The sequence below is a fragment of the Puma concolor genome, chromosome E1, assembly GCF_028749965.1.
Source record: "Puma concolor isolate L17-30 chromosome E1, mPumCon1.1.hap2, whole genome shotgun sequence".
Lineage (NCBI taxonomy): Eukaryota > Metazoa > Chordata > Mammalia > Carnivora > Felidae > Puma > Puma concolor.
The window spans coordinates 11,343,582-11,362,960 of NC_141680.1; the positions used below are offsets into that span (position 1 = coordinate 11,343,582).

Here is a 19,379-nt window from a genome sequence, read left to right on the forward strand (position 1 = left end):
GCTGAACTGACTGAGCCACCCAGGGGCTCCATTCTGAGTGTTTTTATCATAAAAAGTTACCGCTTTTTCCAAACACATTTTCTGTAACAGGATGATCATGTGGTTATTTTTCTTCATTCTATACCAGTTTTCATATGTCGAACCATCTTGCATTTCAGGTATAAATCTCACTTGGTTATAGTGTATAATCCTTTAAGAAAAAAATTTTTAATGTTTATTTATTTTTGAGAGAGAGACAGAGAGACAGAGCAGAGCATAAGTGGGGGAGGGGCATAGAGAGAGGGAGACACAGAATATGAAGCAGGCTCCAGGCTCTGAGCTATCAGCAGAGAGCCTGACATGGGGCTCGAACGCACAAACTGTGAGATCATGACCTGAGCTGAAGTTGGATGCCCAACCGACTGAGCCATCCAGGTGCCCCAATAGTGTATAATCCTTTTGTTATGCTGCTGAAACCCAGTTTTGTAGTATTTTGTTGATGTTTTTGTATCAATGTCATAAGGGATACTGATCTGTAGTTTCTTATAGTGTCTTTAGCTTTGTTATCAGGGTAAATCCGCCTCATAGAATGAGCTAGAAATCGTTCTTTCCTCTTACATTTTTGGGGGAAAGTTTGAAAAGGACTCGTGTTACTTATTTTATTTTTTAACTAATCTCTATACCCAACTTGAGTCTTGAACTTACAACCCCAAGATCAAGAGTCACACACTCCACTGACTGAGACAGCCAGGCATGCCGGACTGGTGTTACTTCTTTAAATGTTGGGTAGAATTCACCAGTGAAACCATGGGATCCTGGGTTTTTCTCTGTTGGGAATTTTTAAATAACTGACTCAATCTTCTATTAGTTATATGTCTATTCTGATTTTCTAGTGCTCCCTTTAATTTTGTCCACTTTTGCTTCATTTATTCTGATAGTCTGTTACTAGGCATGTAAATACTTATCATTATTATGTCTTCTTGCTGTGTTGAACCTTTTACTAATATATAATGTCCTTCATTGTCTTTTGCAGTAATTTTTGTCTTAGTCTACTCTGTCTGATATTACTTTAGCTATACTGTTTCTCTTTTGGTTACTATTTGCATGGAATATCTTTTTCTGTCCTCTCACTTTCAATCGATTTTTGTCTTTGGATCTAAAGTGAGTCTTCTGTAGACAGCATATACGTGGATTGTATCTGTATTGTATTGTATTGTATCGTATTGTATTGTATTATTTTTATCTATTCTGCCTATCTCTTTTACTTGGATAGTTTAACCCATTTACATTTAAAGTAATTAATGATAAGGAAGGACTTGTTATTTTGCTATTGATCTTCCATATGCCTTATAGCTTTTCTGTTCATGTCCTACATTACTGTCTTTTGTGCTTACTTCATTTTTTGTAGTAAAACATTTAAATTCATTTCCAATTTCCTTTGATATACATTCTATGGCTATTTTCTTCATAGTTACCATGGGATTATATTTAATATCCTAAGGTGTTTTTTTTAGTTTATATTTTTAAAATTTACATCCAAGTTAGTTAGCATATAGTGCAACAATGATTTCGGGAGTAGATTCCTTAGTGCCCTTTACCCATTTAGCCCATCCCCCCTCTCCAAACCCCTCCCATAACCCTCAGTTTGTTCTCTGTATTTATGAGTCTCTTCTGTTTTGTCCCCCTCCATGTTTTCATATTATTTTTGTTTCCCTTCCCTTATGTTCATCTGTTTTGTCTCTTAAAATCCTCATAGGAGTGAAGTCATATGATTTTTGTCTTTCTCTGACTAATTTCACTTAGCATAATACCCTCCAGTTCCATCCACGTAGTTGCAGATGGCAAGATTGCATTCTTTTTGATTGCCAACTAATACTCCAGTGTGTGTGTGTGTGTGTGTGTGTGTGTGTGTGTGTGTGTATACACACACACACACACACACACACATATATACCACATCTTCTTTATCCATTCATCCATCGATGGACATGTGGGCTCTTTCCATACTTTGCCTATTGTCGATAGTGCTGCTATAAACATGGGGGTGCATGTGTCCCTTCGAAACAGCACACCTGTACCCCGTGGATAAATGCCTAGTAGTGCAACTGCTCGGTCATAGGGTAGTTCTATTTTTAGTTTTTTGAGGAACCTCCATACTATTTTCCAGAGTGGCTGCACCAGCTTGCATTCCCATAATATCCTAAGGTTATGACACACTAATTTGAATTTATACCAGCTTAACTTTAAGAGCATACAAAAGTTCTGTTTGACAGTTTTGTTTATACCTCTTTTCAGTGGTCAACATAAAATTAAATCTTTATACGTTTTGTTCCACAAAACATAACCTTTTAGGGATGCCTGGGTGGCTCAATCAGTTGAGCGTCTGGCTCTTGATTTTGGCTCAGGTCATGATCTCATGGGTTCGTGAGCCCCGCATCAGGCTCTGTACTGATAGCCTGGAGCCTGCTTGGGATTCTGTCTCTCCCTCCCTCTGCCCCTCCCTGCTCACACTCTAAACAAACAAAGCTTTAAAACAAAACAATCTTTTGGGGCGCCTGGGTGGCTCAGTCGGTTAAGCATCCGACTTCGGCTCAGGTCATGATCTCATGGTCCATCAGTCCGAGCCCCGCGTCAGGCTCTGTGCTGACAGCTCAGAGCCTGGAGCCTGCTTCGGATTCTGTGTCTCCCTCTCTCTCTGACCCTCCCCCATTCATGCTCTGTCTCTGTCTCAAAAATAAATAAACATTAAAAAATTAAAAAAAAAATAAAAATAAAACAATCTTTTAAATGCATTAGTCTCTTAAATTATATAGAAAACAAAAAGTGAAGTTACACACCAATGTTATAATAATATTAGCTTTTAGACTAATAATTTCTAAAATATATTTGTCTCTTAAATCATACAGGAAACAAAAGGCAGAGTTAGAAGCCATGGTTACCATAATAGCAACTTTTGTAATTATTTGTGTATTTGCCTTTAGTGAGATCTTTATTTTTATTTTTTTTAATCTTTATTTATTTTTGAGACAGAGAGAGACAGAGAGACACAGTGTGAGCAGGGGAGGGGCAGAGAGAGAAGGAGACACAGAATCTGAAGCAGGCTCCAGGCTCCAAGCTGTCAACACAGAGCCCAACGCAGGGCTCGAATCCACGGTTTGGGGGATCATGACCTGAGCCGAAGTCGGACGCTCAACTGACTTCATTTCACCTTAAGGACTCCTCTGAGCATTTCTTGCAGAGCAGATGGAACTCCAAAGTTCCAAGGAGAAATCTGCAGATAATCTTACTGAGAATCCCTTGTATGTGACTCATCACTTCTCTCTTGCTGCCTTCAAGATTCTTTGACTTTTTAAAGTTTGGCCATAATGTGTCTTGGTGTGAGTCTCCCTGACATCTTACTTGGAGATCATGGAGCTTGGATGTTTATATTCATGTCTTTCATAAAATGCTGAAGTTTTCAGCCATTATTTATTCAAATATTCTCTCTACCCCTTTCCCTCTTCTTCTGGAAGAGGTCTCCCACAATGTGTATGTTAAGCCACTTAATGGAGTAACACAGGTGTTTCCTTGTCTTCAATCTCTCTTCTTTCTGTTCCTCAGACTTAGTTCCATTGTCTTATCTTCAAGTTCACGGATTCTTTCTTCCGCCTGCTCAAATCTGCCTTTGAATCCCTCTAGTGAATTTTTCATTTTAGCTATTGTACTTTTCAGAATTTCTTTTGGTTTCTTTTTAGGGTTTCTGTTGATTGGTATCTCCATTTTGTTCATACATTATTTTCATGTTCTCCACACCTGTTTTTTTTTTTAGTTCTTTGAGCATCTTTAAGACAGTTGTTTTAAAGTCCGTCTAGTAGACCTACCATCAAGTCTTTTTCAGAAACCATTTCTGTTGATTTTTCCCCTTTGAATCAACCATATTCTTTGTTTTTTTTTTTTTTTTCAATTAAAAGCTGGACTTATTGAATATTATAACGTGATAGCCCTGGAAATTAGCTTCTTTCCATTTCCCAGTATTACTAAATTACCATCACCACCCCCACCACACTTTTTGTTGTTGTCATAGCCTGTCTCTGTGCCAAGGATCAACCTGAGGGAGAAGCTTAGGGTCTCTTCGGTTCTATCCTGAGCCTGCACTTCCTCTGGGCATGTGCAGTGACTTTCTAATCTTCCTGTATATGCAATTGCTTTTGAACACTCTAGAGTGTTTACTATTTGGCTTCCAAAAAGGGGAAAAGGAGAAAATTGGGAATGGGGGTGGGGAATAAGTGTACTGGCTTTTAAATGTCCTGGAATTCTCATCAGCTGGAGGGGGAAGGCTTGCAACCAATGAAGGAAGTGCAATCACAATGGCTGCTCGCCTCTTGCACCTCTGCGACCAGAGGCAGCAGTCAGCTATCAGAGCACAGACCCCCACTATTGGAAGGACAGAGTCCTTTTTCCCTACCCTAACACTAACAAACTTGTGCAGGTGGCTCCAGGAATACAGATGCAGCTGCCTGCCGGGGGGGGGGGGGGGGGGGGGACAAGGTAACTGCAACCGTACTAAGAGCTGAATTGGACCAAAAGTAACGACAATTTCCTGTCCAAGACTCCCCCCTGGAAGTTGCAAATCAATAGACTCCAGAGTTCCAAAACCATCAGACAGGTTTTGCCACAGAAAATGTCCGTGTGCAGAGACAGATTCCTGGTGCTTCTCACTCTACCGTCTTCCCCAAATCCTGTTTCTTTTTTATTATTTTCTTACTGATATGCTCTATTTGGTGAGACATCATTCTCATGATTTCCTTTAGCTCTTTGAGTGTATTTAAAATCATTGATTTAAAGTCTTTAGTAAAGGGGCAGCTGGGTGGCTCAGTCAGCTAAGCACCTGATTTCAGCTCAGGTCATGATCTCACAATTCATGAGTTCGAGCCCCGTGTTGGGCTCTGCACTGACAGAATCCCCGCTTGGGAGTCTCGTTTTCTCCTCTCTGTCCCTTCCCCACTCGTACTTTCTCGCTCTCAAAATAAATACATAAAAAAATAAAGTCTTTAGTAAATATGTGTATACTTCTTCAAGGATGGTTTCTTCTAAGTTTTTTTCCTGTGTATGGGCCCAACCTTGTGTGTTTCCATGCCTCAGAACTTTTTTGGTTGATAACTGGGCATTTTTATAACAGGGGAAGTCTGGAATCAGAGTCTCCTCCTCCCCCAGGGTTTATTGCTGCTTGTAGTTGCCTGTTTGGTGGCGTTTCTCAACTGATGTTTGTAAAGTCTGTATTGTCATGCATGGTAACTGAAATCTCTGTTCAGTCAGCTGAATGGTGAGTCATCACAGCCTTCCTTAAATGCCTGAAAACAAGAGAAGGGGAAAGGGGAAGGTGGGAGGGGAGGGAGGGGAGGAGGAAGGAAAATCACCCACTCTGCAGATGGGCTGCTGTCTTGGGCCGCACCGTCGACGCTCAGACAGACTATAATTCTGCTTTAGCCCACACTTCATGCTTGCACAGAGCCCGAAGGTCAGCCCGAAGTGAGAGTCTAAGGCTTTCTTGAGTCTTTTCCGGGCACGTGCTCAGCCCTGTACAATCCCGTGCCCTTCACAGCCCCAGGAACACACGGGACCTTTGTGAAGTCCTTTTCCCCCCAACCCCTGATGTATCTCATTCTCTAGCCTTTCCTCCCAAGCCTTTAATGGTCTCATTGTTTGCCCCAACAGGGGTGGCTAATACATTTGCCTTTATACTTTTTCAACAACTGTCCCTCTGCTCTGAAGAGTTCTGAGTTGGGTGAAACCAAGGCAAGTCCTTTGAGCCGTCCTTCGAGGAGCCAGGAAACAGGCCCAAGCAAATAACCACGGTTCTGTGAGAACAGTATTCTACTCCCACTGGTACCAGGAACACGTACCAGGAATGCAGGCCACCGTCTTCAAGGCTGCCAGGCAGCAGGTAACAAATGGCACCGGGGGTAACTTAAAGTGCCACAAAGCAATTTTGTCGAGATTCAGCCGTCTGGTGGTGGTGGCGGAGTGGTTTGGTTTGACTAACGATTTTCTGGGTTGCCATAAACTTTTGGTTATTTTCGAGAGTCCCAATGATGTTGATTCTGACAGTTTCTGCCAATTTCTTCTTTTTTATAGAGGAAGGGACTTTCGGAGTTCCCCATTCCACCATCCTGTAGACATCTGCCAGCTTATTCTTTTTGAGCTAAAAGGAAAACTGGGGTTACTTTCAAGGGTTTCGTAAAGCAAAGACAATCATGCTCGCAAACTGTAAAGGAGAGGGCGTAAGGCCGCACTGTTCTAAGCCAAGAGTTAACGTGCCATGTTAACGATGCAGACTTCCGCTTTGATTAGACCTGAGCATCAGTGTGTATTACGTTATGCGATTAGCAAAATAGGTCTTCCTTTCATGCACCTGTAGGAGCACAACCATCACGGGGTGTTTGGCTGAGACATGGCGTCGGGAGGGGTCTGGACACTGCCAGCTGTGATGAGCACAGAGAGATGAGCAGGAGACCATCCAATACCCAGGGCAGCTGACAGAAGCAGAGGCCTTGACGATTTTGCACACGCAGGCCCCCAGACCTGCTCCAGAGCAAGCCCCCAAGAGTCAGGCTTCTCTCTTGGGAGCTGCAAGAAACGGTAAGTGACTCATCTTTAATTTTGTGCCAAGGCAACTGCTATTTTATTCCGGGTTCTAACATAGGCAGAAAGCACAGGTTTAGGTTTTCTTTGGAAGGAAAAAGGATTCTGGGCTGCCTGGCTGACTCAGTCAGTAGAGCATGCTTGATCTTGGGGTCGTGAGTTCGAGCCCCACAAAGCAGGGTGGAGCTGACTTGGAAAAAAAGAAAAGCAAAAGTAATCCTTTTCTTTGTGAGAAAATCTTAATCTCTTCCTCCATGAATTTGACGGCACTGCCATTACATGAGCTTAGCCGGAGAACGTGCTGGCCTAACTCGTGGGGCCCCAGTGTTCCGGAGTCTGACAAAACTCCAATGTAGAAGTTCTGAGTTCTGCACTCCGAACTGGAGGGCAGACGGTCCTCAGAGGCCTCATGTTAACAAGGGTCGTGTCATTTGCCCTCTGTGACCACCCTCCAGCATGTCCTCGTCCAGAGCATGCACAGGTGAGTTTTGTTCAGAGAATGGCTGTGCTGTTGAACAGGGAGCAGAACAAAGCCATGCCGAGATGCAGGTGGCAACTCACACCAACTCGCTGACCTGCCCCCCGTGGCTCACAGCCTGGGACTCGAGTTCCTCTCCTGCCACAGCCATTACACGTCAGAAATGTGCGGGTCCTGGACAAACAGAACAGGAAATATTACATCCCCGAGAGGCCACTGTCTCACCCCGACAAGATGCAGAAGACAAAACGGAGCGGGCGGACGAACATTTCAACATCCACGGCACGTATATTCAGCTTTCTTTTTATTTTAATTATAAAACAATGGCCAATACACAAAGTTTTAAAAAAAAACACACACAACGTAAGTTTTTATTCCCTCTTTTTTTGCAGAAAATAAATAACGGTCACGTAATAATCACTCACATATGCTTGTCTATAAAAGCATTTCTAAAAATGTCACTTACTGGATTTAATGGTATTATCTTTTTGGCTTTTCAACTGCAAGTAACACACAGTAGATCATTTTATTTCTTTAACTCGTTTAAGCACTTGGGCTCTAGCAACTTTGGAAAAAGGCTGTCTGTGAGCTTAAAAAAATCGTATTCCAAGCTATTTTTGAAATAGTTCAACTACAAACAACCAGATCGTTAATTTATTTAGGAGGAGAATATAGTTTTTCTCTTATAAAAATCGCCCCAAAAACTCACGAACACCTAACCCGACCTAAAAAGTTGGTCTGTCTTCATAGGAATTAACAAAGAGAAAGGAAGAAAGCATAGTCGGCCCCCGTGAAGTGCATCAAACCAGGTGTGAGCCCTCACAGTACGCTCCGCCTCTAGTTTGGCCCTTGGGAGTTTCAAGAAAGGAAAGCTGTTCAGTCATCTAAACCTATGTTTCTGAAAAGGTAGGACATGGACTCCCCATTGTGAATCCGACGGATGGCTTCCGAAAGGATCATGCTGATATCCACCGTTTTAATTTTGGGGCACTGGAGCTTCTGGATTTCATGTGGAATCGTATTGGTAACCACCACCTGCAAATCGAGAGGAGAAAAACCAAGAGCATCATGAAACCAGGTAGCTTCCCGGCTGGATGTGAAAATGTGATATATTCTCAAATCTTTGTAGTTTGACTTGACAGGACAGTGGGTCTACCGTACCTTTGATGGTGTTTTCAGTCAATGTGAACACTACTTGTGGTTCTTAGGTCAAGATCTGATGACCTTATGTCCACTAAGATGGCTACAGGCAAAAAGAGAATAAGAACTACTGGCAAGGTGGGAATGCAAACTGGTGCAGCTGCTCTGGAAAACAGTATGGTGGTTCCTCAAAAAAGTAAAAGCAGAACTACCCTATGACCCAGCAATTGCACTACTAGGCATTTATCCACGGGATACAGGTGTGCTGTTTTGAAGGGACACATGCACCCCCGTGTTTCTAGCAGCACTATCGACAATAGGCAAAGTATGGAAAGAGCCCACATGTCCATCGGTGGATGAATGGATAAAGAAGATGTGGTCTATATATACAATGGAGTATTACTCGGCAATCAAAAAGAATGCAATCTTGCCATTTGCAACTACGTGGATGGAACTGGAGGGTATTATGCTAAGTGAAATTAGAGAAAGACAAAAATCATATGACTTCACTCATATGAGGACTTTAAGACACAGAACAGATGAACATAAGGGAAGGGAAACAAAAATAATATAAAAACATGGAGGGGGACAAAACAGAAGAGACTCATAAATATGGAGAACAAACTGAGGGTTATGGGAGGGTTTTGGGAGGGGGGATGGGCTAAATGGGTAAAGGGCACTAAGGAATCTACTCCCGAAATCACTGTTGCACTATATGCTAACTAATTTGGATGTAAATTTTAAAAAATAAAAAACAAAGAACTACTGGTAAGGATGTGGCGAAACTGGAACCCTCACGTACTGCTGGTGGGAATGTAAAATGGTTTGGCTACTTTGGAAAGAGTCTGGAAGTTCCTCAAAAGGTTAAACACAGAGTTGCCATACGACCCAAGAGAAATGAAAACCAATCTTCGTTCAGAAACTTGTACACAAGGAGCCCCTGGGTGGCTCGGTTGGTTAAGCGTCCAACCTCGGCTCAGGTCATGGTCCTGCAGTTCACAGGTTCAAGCCACATCGGGCTCTCTGCTGACAGCACAGAGCCCACTTTGGATCCTCTGTCCCCTTCTCTCTGTGCCCCTCCCCAACTTGTGCTCTCTCTCAAAAATAAATAAACATTTTAAAAAAGAACAAAAAAACTTGTACACAAATGTTTGCAACAGTATTTTTTTAAGTAGGCTCCATGCCCAACGTGGGGCTTGAACTCACAACCCGTAAGATCAAGAGTCCTATGCTCTACTGACTGAGCCAGCCGGGCACCCCTATAGCAGTGTTATTTACAACAGTCAAAAAGTGGAAGCAACCCAAATTTCCTTAAAATTATGAATGAAAAAACAAAATGTGGTATATCCATTCAATGAAATATTCAACAACAAATAAAAAGGAAGTACTGATACTCTACTACGGCAAGGATGAACTTTCACAACAGTATCTTCATTGAAAGAAGCCAGACGCAAAAGGTCACACATCACACAATTCATGTATGTGAAATGTCCCAATTAAGTAAACCTATAGAGCCAGAAAGCAGATTACTAGATGCCTAAGGCTGAGTGGAAACGAGGGGGGGGTGCTGCTAATGAGAACAGGGTTTTTTTTTTGGGGGGGGGGGAGCGAATGAGAATGATGGCTATAAAATTCTGTGGATATACTAAAACCACTGAATTTTATACTCTAAATGGGTGAATTATACGGTATGTGAATTATATCTCAATAAAGTTGTTTCTTAAAGTTAAGATTTGATAAAGATCAAAAAAAGATAAACAGGCACTTTCCAACAGCTACAAATGGAAAAAATATTAAAATACTCAGCTTTCTTAAAAAAACAAACAACAACAACAACAACAACAACAACAACAAAAAACGGGATTTGGAGCACCTGGGGCTCAGTGCTGATGGTGCAGAGCCTGCTTGAGATTCTCTTTCCCTCTCTCTCTCAAAATAAACTTTAAATTTAAAAAAAAAGGGGGGATGGGAATAATTTTTAGATCATATTTATAATATACATTCCTTGCTTCCAAAACAAGCTTCATGACAACTTATAATAAAGACGCATATACACAATGAGATTGTTGAAACAGATATAACCACCAGGAATTATTCAGAACCAGAACCAGGGACAGGAAAACCTAGCCTCATGCAATTATTGTGACTCATCATTTTGTATTTCATATTCCTAGCAACTGAGGCAAAAATGGAAACATGAAGAGGAATGTAAGCATCACAGCTTGTACAAGACAGAACAGGTCCCGCCCCACAAAAAAAATCTACCAACTGGTATCAAACACAGAACTTTCTACACCATTCACGTGAAATCACAGCTTCCACTACTTTTACGCCTCCTCTGAAGTCCAGTGGGCTCTGGGAGGCGTGGCTCTCCAGCAGCTCCCCCACAGGCCTCTGGCTTGCTCTGCCCGCAAATAGCACCTGTGAGAACCACACGGACAGACCAGTGAGAGCCGCTGTGGGCCTGAAGTCTTCCTAGCCTACTTAACATGTGAATTCCATATTGATTCTCCAGCCCTGAATGCTTGTAGCATCATTCTTGGTCCCTTAGTATGTCTGTCCAGCTGAGTAGGAGGCTGGATCTGACCTGAGCCACGTGAGCCTGGCCTGTCTGTGTGAAGGCACCTTGGACCCATAAACACAGGGCCAAGCTCAAGGAAATCTGCTGCTGAAGAGTCAAAAAGCGGAACTGGGAAAAGTAAATCCAATGTAAGATTTAACCAATCTTACAATTCTGGCCAATGTACGATTCAATACCCAGGAACATACACGGCAAAACACTTTCATTTCTTAAGACATAATGAAAATGTGACGTATGCCGTCAAAGCACACAAGCCAGCGGACCCAGGGGGGTGGACGGAGCGAGGTGAGTAAACCCGAATGGCCTGGCTTCAGCCTCAAGGGAGCCGCGTGCAACTGGGAAATGTGCCCCGTTTGCCTGCCTCCCCCAATCTCCCCCCACAGGCGTCTGCACCAGCGACAGAGCGGGGCTCTGCAGTCAGGCAAGTTAAGGTCTGATCACAAATGCTCAGCCTACTGGCTGTGTGACCTTAAAAAGTCACTCACCCTTTCTGATGCTCTCTGAAAGTGGTGCCAACGGGGACCCTGCGGGGCTGTGATGGAGCTCGAGCGAGGGAGGGTGGGCACAGCACTGTGCAACACACGCACCATTTGTGAGAATTAGGAAGACTCTGAACTATTACCAGGGGCAAAAGGCAGAGAGAGGCTTACAGCCCACGAAATGCAAACATAACCCACATTTTCAGTCCATTCGTAACCACAAAAGAACTCCTCCTTCACCCGCTGTCTATAACCCAGACCGAGGGGGCACAGGAGTGCCAGGGCAGCAGTGCCCACGACGGCGGCTGTTACCTCGTCAATGGCGGACTCTTCGATCAGCCGCGGAGCATCCGAGGATAACAAGCCGTGAGTCGCCATCACAAAGATCTTGTATGCGCCTCTTTCCTTCAGGGTCTCTGCTGCAGCGAGGAAGCTGTCAACATCATCGATGATGTCGTCCTGTCCAATCACAGAGCGAGGGGAAGGCACATGAACACGTGCGCAAAGCCAGGAAAAAGAAAGGGTCCAATTCTACTCTAGGAAATCTGCTGCTGTGTGTAACGCCCCAACAGCAAGGTCACACTGCGAGTCTAAGTGGCTGTGATGCCACCACATTCCCTGCTGGCTTTTTGCTGCAAGGCTCCTCTGCCAGGTGCCTGTCATCTACAGGTGGCATCTTGGCCACACCCAAGCCTCCCTGGGGCCTCCCTCTCTGTGTCATCCCTTACTGTGCCTAGGACTGTGCCCTCTCCCTGCAGGAGTTCCAGAAATGTTCACTGAAGGGTTTTTGGTTTTTGAAATGCATAATAAAGCTGTCAGGAAAGGCTTCTGACTCTAGGTAGACCTCTCCTCTTTTCCTGTAGTTTTCTTCAGTTTCCAAATTTTCTCTGCTGGGCATATGGCAAATATGCTTTTTACATACGTTTTTATAATGGGAAAAACACTAATAGTTATTATTTTAACAAAATATGCAATCCAATGGTTTCCCTTCTATCGACCACATATTCCCAGTATGACAGGATAGAAAATATTGGCCTCCGCCCCGGGTTCCTGGCACAGAGCTCCTAAAACTCTTGTAAATTCCTATGTGATAAGGATACTAGGAACATGTCTTATTCTAGTATTTGTCTTTGACTCCATCCCTGACACAGGGCTCCTAAAACCCTTGTAAATTCGTATGTGGTAAGAATACTAGGAGCATCTTTTATTCTAAGGAGGGAAGTCTCGGTGGGCTCCCAAATGGGGGCTGGTCACCAGAAAGACCACGCCATGAGGAGAAGCTTGGAATTTCCAGCTCCCCCACCCATCCTCCAGAGAGAGGAGAGGGGCTGGAAACAGAGCTAATGATCCATCATGCCTCTGTGATGAACCCTCCATAAAAATCCCCACAGTACAAGGTGTGGAAAGCTTCTAGACTGGTGAAAACATCCACATACTGGGACGGTGACGTGCCCCCAACTTCACGGGGATGGGAGATTTTGTGCTCTGGACCCTCCCAGACCTCGCCCTATGCAGATCTCTTCATCTGTATCCTTTACAACATCCTTTAATAAACTGGTAAATGTGTTTCCCGGAGTTCCATGAGCTGCTCTAGCAAATGAATCCAACCTGGGAACGGGGTCATGGGAACCTCCAATTTGTAGTCATATTGTACAGAAGCTGTGGGTAACCTGGGGCAACTGAAGTAGGGTGGGAGCAGTCTTGGGGGACTGACCCTTAACCCCTGGGGCTCAGACCCTAGCTCTGAGTAGACAGTGTCAGAACCGAGTTAAATTGTACGGCACCCAGCTGGTGTTGTAGACAAAAACCTCCACACATTGTGTGAGCAATAAAGGAGACACACGGGAGAGGGACACAGGAGGTGGAAAACGGAGTCTTTCCTCATCACACCCAGGCTACCAAAGTTATTTGAACCCCATTACGGTATTAAGCATTGTCTAGAGTTGAATAAATATTCACATACGTATGTATATGTGTGTGTGTATGTATACATATATATATAACGTCCTTGCCATATGTATATTCTTTTCAAATGTACACTGATATTACTATGATCAAAGAAAAAAAATACTACTTTATATATTTTTTATGTTTATTTTTGAGAGAAAGAGACAGCATGAGTTGGGGAGAGGCAGAGAGAGAGAGGGAGACACAGAATCCAAAGCAGGCTTCAGGCTCTGAACTGTCTGCATGGAGCCAATGCGGGGCTCGAACCCATGAACCGTGAGATTGTGACCTGAGCTGAAGTCTGATGCTCAATTGACTGAGCCACCTAGGCGCCCCAATACGTATTACTTTGTTTTTAACGTTTATCTATTTTTGGGAGACAGAGAGAGATTGAGGGGGGGGGAGGGGCAGAGAGAGAGAGAAAGACACAGAATCTGAAGAGACTCCAGGCTCTGAGCTGTCAGCACAGAGCCCGACGCAGGGTTTGAACTCGCCAACTGTGGGATCATGACCTGAGCTAAGTCGGACGCTTAACCGACTGAGCCACCCAGGCGCCCTCAATACATATTACTTTAAAAGTGCTACTGGTAAGGGCGCCTGGGTGGCTCAGTCGGTTAAGTGTCCAACTTGGTTTTGGCTTAGGTCATGGTCTCTTGGCTTCATGAGTTCAAGCCCCGCATCGGGCTCTGCCCTGGCAGTGTGGAGCCTGCTTGGGATTCTCTCTCTCTCCCTCTCTTTCTCTGTCCCTCCCCGACTTGCGCTGTCTCTGTGTCTCTCAGAATAAATTTTTTTTTTCTTAAAAGTGCTGCTGGTAAAATTGTACAGCCACTCTGAAATAGGGCTTGACAGGTTCTTATAAAATTGTATTTGCAATTACCATGCAACCCACCAATTGCACTTTTGGTCATTTATCCCACAAAAAGGAAAACTCTGTTCACACAAAAACCCATACACAAAAGCACAGAGCAATTTAATATCTAATAGCAGAGAACTAGAAACAATCCAAATGTCCTTTAATCAGTGAGTGGTTCAACTGGGGTACCAACCTACATGGAATACTGCTCAGCACTAAAAGCAAATATTAATATACATAACAACTTGATGGATCTCCAGGGAGACGTGCTAAGTGAAAAAAAAAATCAATCTTAAAGGGCTACCTACTATATATTCCACTTATATGACTTTCTTGAAATAACCGTTATAAAGACAGAGGACACGGGCGCCTGAGTGGCTCAGTCGGTGAAGCATTCGACTTCAGCTCAGGTCATGATCTCGTGGTTCATGAGTTCAAGCCCTGAATCTGGCTCTGTGCTGACAACTCAGAACCTGGAGCCTGTTTCACATTCTGTGTCTCCCTCTCTCTCCGCCCCTCCCCCATTCACGCTCTGTCTCTCCCTCTCTCTCCAAAATAAACACTAAAAAAAAAATTTAAGTAAAAAAGAGGGCAGACTAGACATGGCCACAAGTTAGTGATCAGGTGGGCAGGAAGGGGGTGTGGCCATAAAGGAGTGGCACAAAGGAGCTTCGTGGTGATGGAACAGTTCCATATCTGGATTGCAGTGGTGGTTACACAAAGCTCCACGTCCATATGCACGTATGCAAGACCGGCAATATCAGAAGCAGCTCTATGAGTGGTGGTGATCTGAATTTCCAGATTGTGGTACAGTTAAGCAAGGAGGAGGACGCTGGATAAAGAGGACACAAGATGTGTCTGTATAATCTGGGGGGAGCTACTTCCTATGAATCAATAATTACTTTAAAAAAAAAAGTTGTGGGGTACCTGGGTGGCTCAGTCGGTTCAGCGTCCAACTTCAGTTCAGGTCACGATCTCGAGATTGGCGGGTTCGAGCCCCATGTCAGGCTGTGCGGACAGCTCAGAGCCTGAAGCTTGCTTCGGATTCTGTTGTCTCCCTCTCTCTCTACACCTCCCCCACTCATGAGCGCGCGTTCTCTCTCTCTGTCTCTGTCTCTCTCAAAAATAAACATTAAAAAAGTGTTTTTTTCTTAAATGTAGCTGCAGCAGAAAGGGGGCAAAGGCTTTACTGAATTCACAGCATCTTGTTGCTATAGATTTTGCTGATTAAGGAATAAATTAACGGGCACAGCTATTATTACCCTATAGGGTGACATCGGAGATTTTCTGATTCAGAAAAAGTACAAACAAAACTATAAGCACCAGGGATCCCTGGTTAATTGGCGCGGCCACTTTGGGAACAAGCTGGCACCAGCCAGTGAAGTTGGGAATGTGTGTACCTTAGATCCCCAGCCCCACTCCCAGGCACCGAGGAAGTCTAACGTGTATGCACCAGAAAAGAGACGCAACACTGTTCAAAACAGTATTATTTGGAAACAGAAAAACTTTACGTTCAGGGGAGCCTGGGTGGCTCGGTCAGTTAAGCGTCTGACTTCGGCTCAGGTCATGGTCTCATGGTTTGTGAGTTCGAGTGCACAGCCTGCTTCGGATCTTCTGTTTCCCTCTCTCTGCCCCTTCCCTGCTCTTGCTCACTTGCTCTCTCTCAAAAATAAACAATCAAGGGCCGATGGGTAGCTAAGTCAGTTAAGCATCCAATTTCAGCTCAGGTCATCATCTCACAGTTCGTGAGTTTGAGCCCCGCATTGGGCTCTGTGCTGACAGCTCAGAGCCTCAAGCCTGCTTCAGATTCTGCGTCTCCCTCCCTCTCTCTGCCCCCTCCCCAGCTCATGTGCATGCGCGCTCTCACTCTCTCTCAAAAATAAATAAACATTAAAAAAATAATACATAAGGGCGCCTGGGTGGCTCAGTTGGTTAAGCGTCTGACTTCAGCTCAGGTCATCTCTCACAGCTTGCGAGTTCGAGCCCCGCGTCGGGCTCTGTGCTGACAGCTCAGAGCCTGGAGCCTGCTTCAGATTCTGCGTCTCCCTCTTTCTCTGCCCCTCCCCTGTGCTCTCTCTCTCTCTCAAAAATAAATAAAAAATTTTTAAATAATAACAAATAAATAAACATAAAAAAAAGAAAGAAAAACTGTATGTTCAATGCCTGGAGAACAGATCAGTAAGGTGAGTGTTGGCTGTACCATGGAACGGGCACACAGCAATGAAGAAATGTTAACGTGCAACCGCATGTTAACTACACAGAGGAATCTCAAAACAGCGTTGAACAAAAAGTCACAAAGTACACAAAGACTTCATTATATAAACATGAAAAACCTGCAAACGAAAACAATCTAGTGTTTCGGACACACGCACCCATGGCAGACTGCAATGGCAAGTAAGGGTACGAATGACGACTTTCAGGCTGCTGACAACCTCTGGGGAGAACAGAGGAAGGGGAGACCAGGGCAAAGCCCAGAAGTGGCTTCAGGGGGACAGGACAATGTTCTGATTCCAAGCTGAGTAATGGGGGACCCACGTGTTCATTTTATTCCTCTTGTAACTATACAGGCATTAAAGACACTCCTTTCGTGCGCTAGTTTTATGAAGTGCAAGAGGATGTGTGTTTTAAACAGTCATAATCAATTTCGGACACTTTCAGCACAAAACAATTTCCCATGTTATGAACATCAGCTGCACAATATTTTAGTTGACTAAGGAGTTATAATTTCTTAGTAAACTAATAACAATTTTCAATTTTTGGACCAAAGTAAACATTTAGCCCAGGTACCAACTTAAATGAGACTTACCTGGCCATACCGCTATCCCCACATAATTAGCAAATAATTCAGCAGAGTAACAATGGCAAAACACAACAATGAATAATAAAAGAGGTCTACATACCACAATGATGGCGATCCTTCCTCCCACATCGCCAACAACTGTGATTGGGGGCTTTTCTTTAGGAATTAGCACTGGTCAGAAGAAAACACACACACAAAAGTTTCTGTATTAAAACGTACGATACAGCCTCTAAGAAGTTAATGTCTCATGATAAAAAGACTCAAGAAACTAGCAACAGATGGAAACTTCCTCAACCTGATAAAGGGCAACTGTGAAAAATTCACAGCTGACATCATGCTTAATGAAAGATTGAAAACTCTCCCCTAACATCTGGAACAAGACAAGGATGCCCATCCTCTCCACTGCTATTCGACATTGTACAGGAGGTGCTAGCCAGGGCAATTAGGCAAGAAAAAAAAAAATAATAAAAGGCATCCAGATTGGAAAGTAAGAAGTAACACTATTTCTATCAGCAAGTGACTTGATCCTATATATAAGAAATACCAAAGAATCCACAAGGAACTACAAAAGCTAATACACCAATGCAGCAAATGTTGTAAGGTAACACACAAAAATCAGTTGTTTCTACATGCCCGCAATGAACAATCTAAAGAAGAAATTAAGAAAACAACTCCATTTATAAAAGCATCTAAAAGAATAAAATACCTAGGAATAAATTTAACCAAACAGGTGAAACACTTGTACACTAAAAACTATTAAAACACTGCTCAGGAGTGTCTGGGTGGCTCAGTTGGTTAAGCATCTGACCATTGGCTCAGAGCCTGACACCTGAAACCCTGGAGCCTGCTTCGGATTCTGTGTCTCCCTTTCTCTCTGCCCCTACCCCAGCTCACTCTCTCTCTCTCTCTCTCAAAAATTAAAAAAAAAAAAGAAAAAATTAAAACACTGCTCAAAGAAATTAAAGAAAACATACATAAATGGAAAAACAGCCCATGTTCATGGATGTAAGTATTAATACTGTTAAGATGGCAATGCTCCCAGTGACCTAGAGATTCAATACAATCCTTATCAGAATCCCAACTGCTTTTCTGACAGAAATGAACTGACCATAAATTCCTGAAATATGGAAATACAAGGGACCCCAAATATCCAGAACAATCTCAAAAAAGAAAGAATCAAGGTGGAGGACTCACACTTCCCTATTTCAGAACTTATTACAAAGCTGTATTAATCGTATGTGGTACTAGCATAAGGATGAGGATATAGATCAAGGAAAAGAACTGAGTCAAGAAATAAACATTTATAGCCAATCAATTTTCCCCCCAGCTTTACTGAGATGTCTCTGACAAAGAACTAGTTGTTAAGTTCAAGGTGTACAACATAACGATTTGATACACATCCATACGGCAAAATGATTACCACAGTAAGATTAATTAACACATCCATCACTTCACATGATTACAATGTGTGTGTGTGTGTGTAGTGAGAAACATTAAGAACTACTCTCTCAGTAACTTTTAAGTTTTCATGTATATAATACAGTATTATTAATTTACAGTTATCATGTTGTACATTAGATCCCCAGAATTTGTTGAACTTATAACTGCAAGTGTGTACCCTTTGACCAACATCTCCCCATTTCCTCCACCACCCCAGGCCCTGGCAACTAACATTCTATTGTCTGTTTCTATGAGTTGAGCTTTTTCTTTAGATGCCACATATAAGTGGGGCACCTGGGTGGCTCGGTCAATTAAGCGTCCGACTCTTTCGGCTTAGGTCACGATCTCACAGTCACGCTAGTCTAGTGTCTATAGAGTATATAAAGAACTCTTACAACTCAACAATAAAAAGGCAAACAAACCAATTTTAAAAGTAAGCAAAACATCTGAATAGACACTTCTCCAAAGAAGATATACAAGTGGACAAGCACAAGCAACATCATTAGCCATTAGAGAAATGCAGGTCAAAACTACAACAAAGTACCACTTCAACCTGCTAGGGAGACTATTATAAAAAAAATCAGGAGAGGCGCCTGGGTGGCTCCAGTCGGTTAAGCATCTGACTCTTGATTTCAGCTCAGGTCATGATCTCACAGTTCCTGAGAGGGAGCCCCACATCGGTGGGGCTGACAGCATGGAGCCTGCTGGGGATTCTCTCTCTTCCTCTGCCCCTCTCCTGCTTGCTCTCTCTCAAAAAAAATAAATAAACATCTTTAAAAATCAGGAAATAAGTGTTGGGAAGGATATGGAGAAATCAGAACCTTTATATATGGCTGGGAGGAAGGTAAAATGGCACAGCTGTTGTGGAAAACAGTTTGAGGGCTCCTGAGAAAGTTAAACATAAAGTTACGACGAGACCCAGCAATTCTAACCCTGGAGAAATGAAATCCTAGGTCTGTGGGAAGCGGGCACACGAATGAACGTCACAGCCTTAGAGCCAAAGGCAGATGCAACTCCAGTGCCCACCAGTGGGGGAATGACAAGCAAGCTGTGCCATATCC

At 43.4% G+C, this 19,379-nt stretch overlaps 1 protein-coding gene across 3 annotated transcripts in view; it reads right to left on the bottom strand.

Moving 5' to 3' along the window:
* Positions 1–7,431: 7,431 nt before the first annotated feature.
* Positions 7,432–19,379, bottom strand: part of PRPSAP2 (phosphoribosyl pyrophosphate synthetase associated protein 2) — a 45,911-nt gene continuing 33,963 nt past the window's right edge. For all 3 annotated transcript variants that reach the window (XM_086686177.1, XM_086686175.1, XM_086686176.1), the window contains 3 exons: positions 16,979–17,049; positions 11,591–11,737; positions 7,432–8,113 (listed from right to left, as the gene is read on the bottom strand). In XM_086686177.1, the coding sequence (XP_086542303.1) occupies positions 7,955–8,113; positions 11,591–11,737; positions 16,979–17,049 (377 nt within the window). In that variant the 3' untranslated portion in view covers positions 7,432–7,954. The remainder of the gene's footprint in view (positions 8,114–11,590; positions 11,738–16,978; positions 17,050–19,379) is intronic.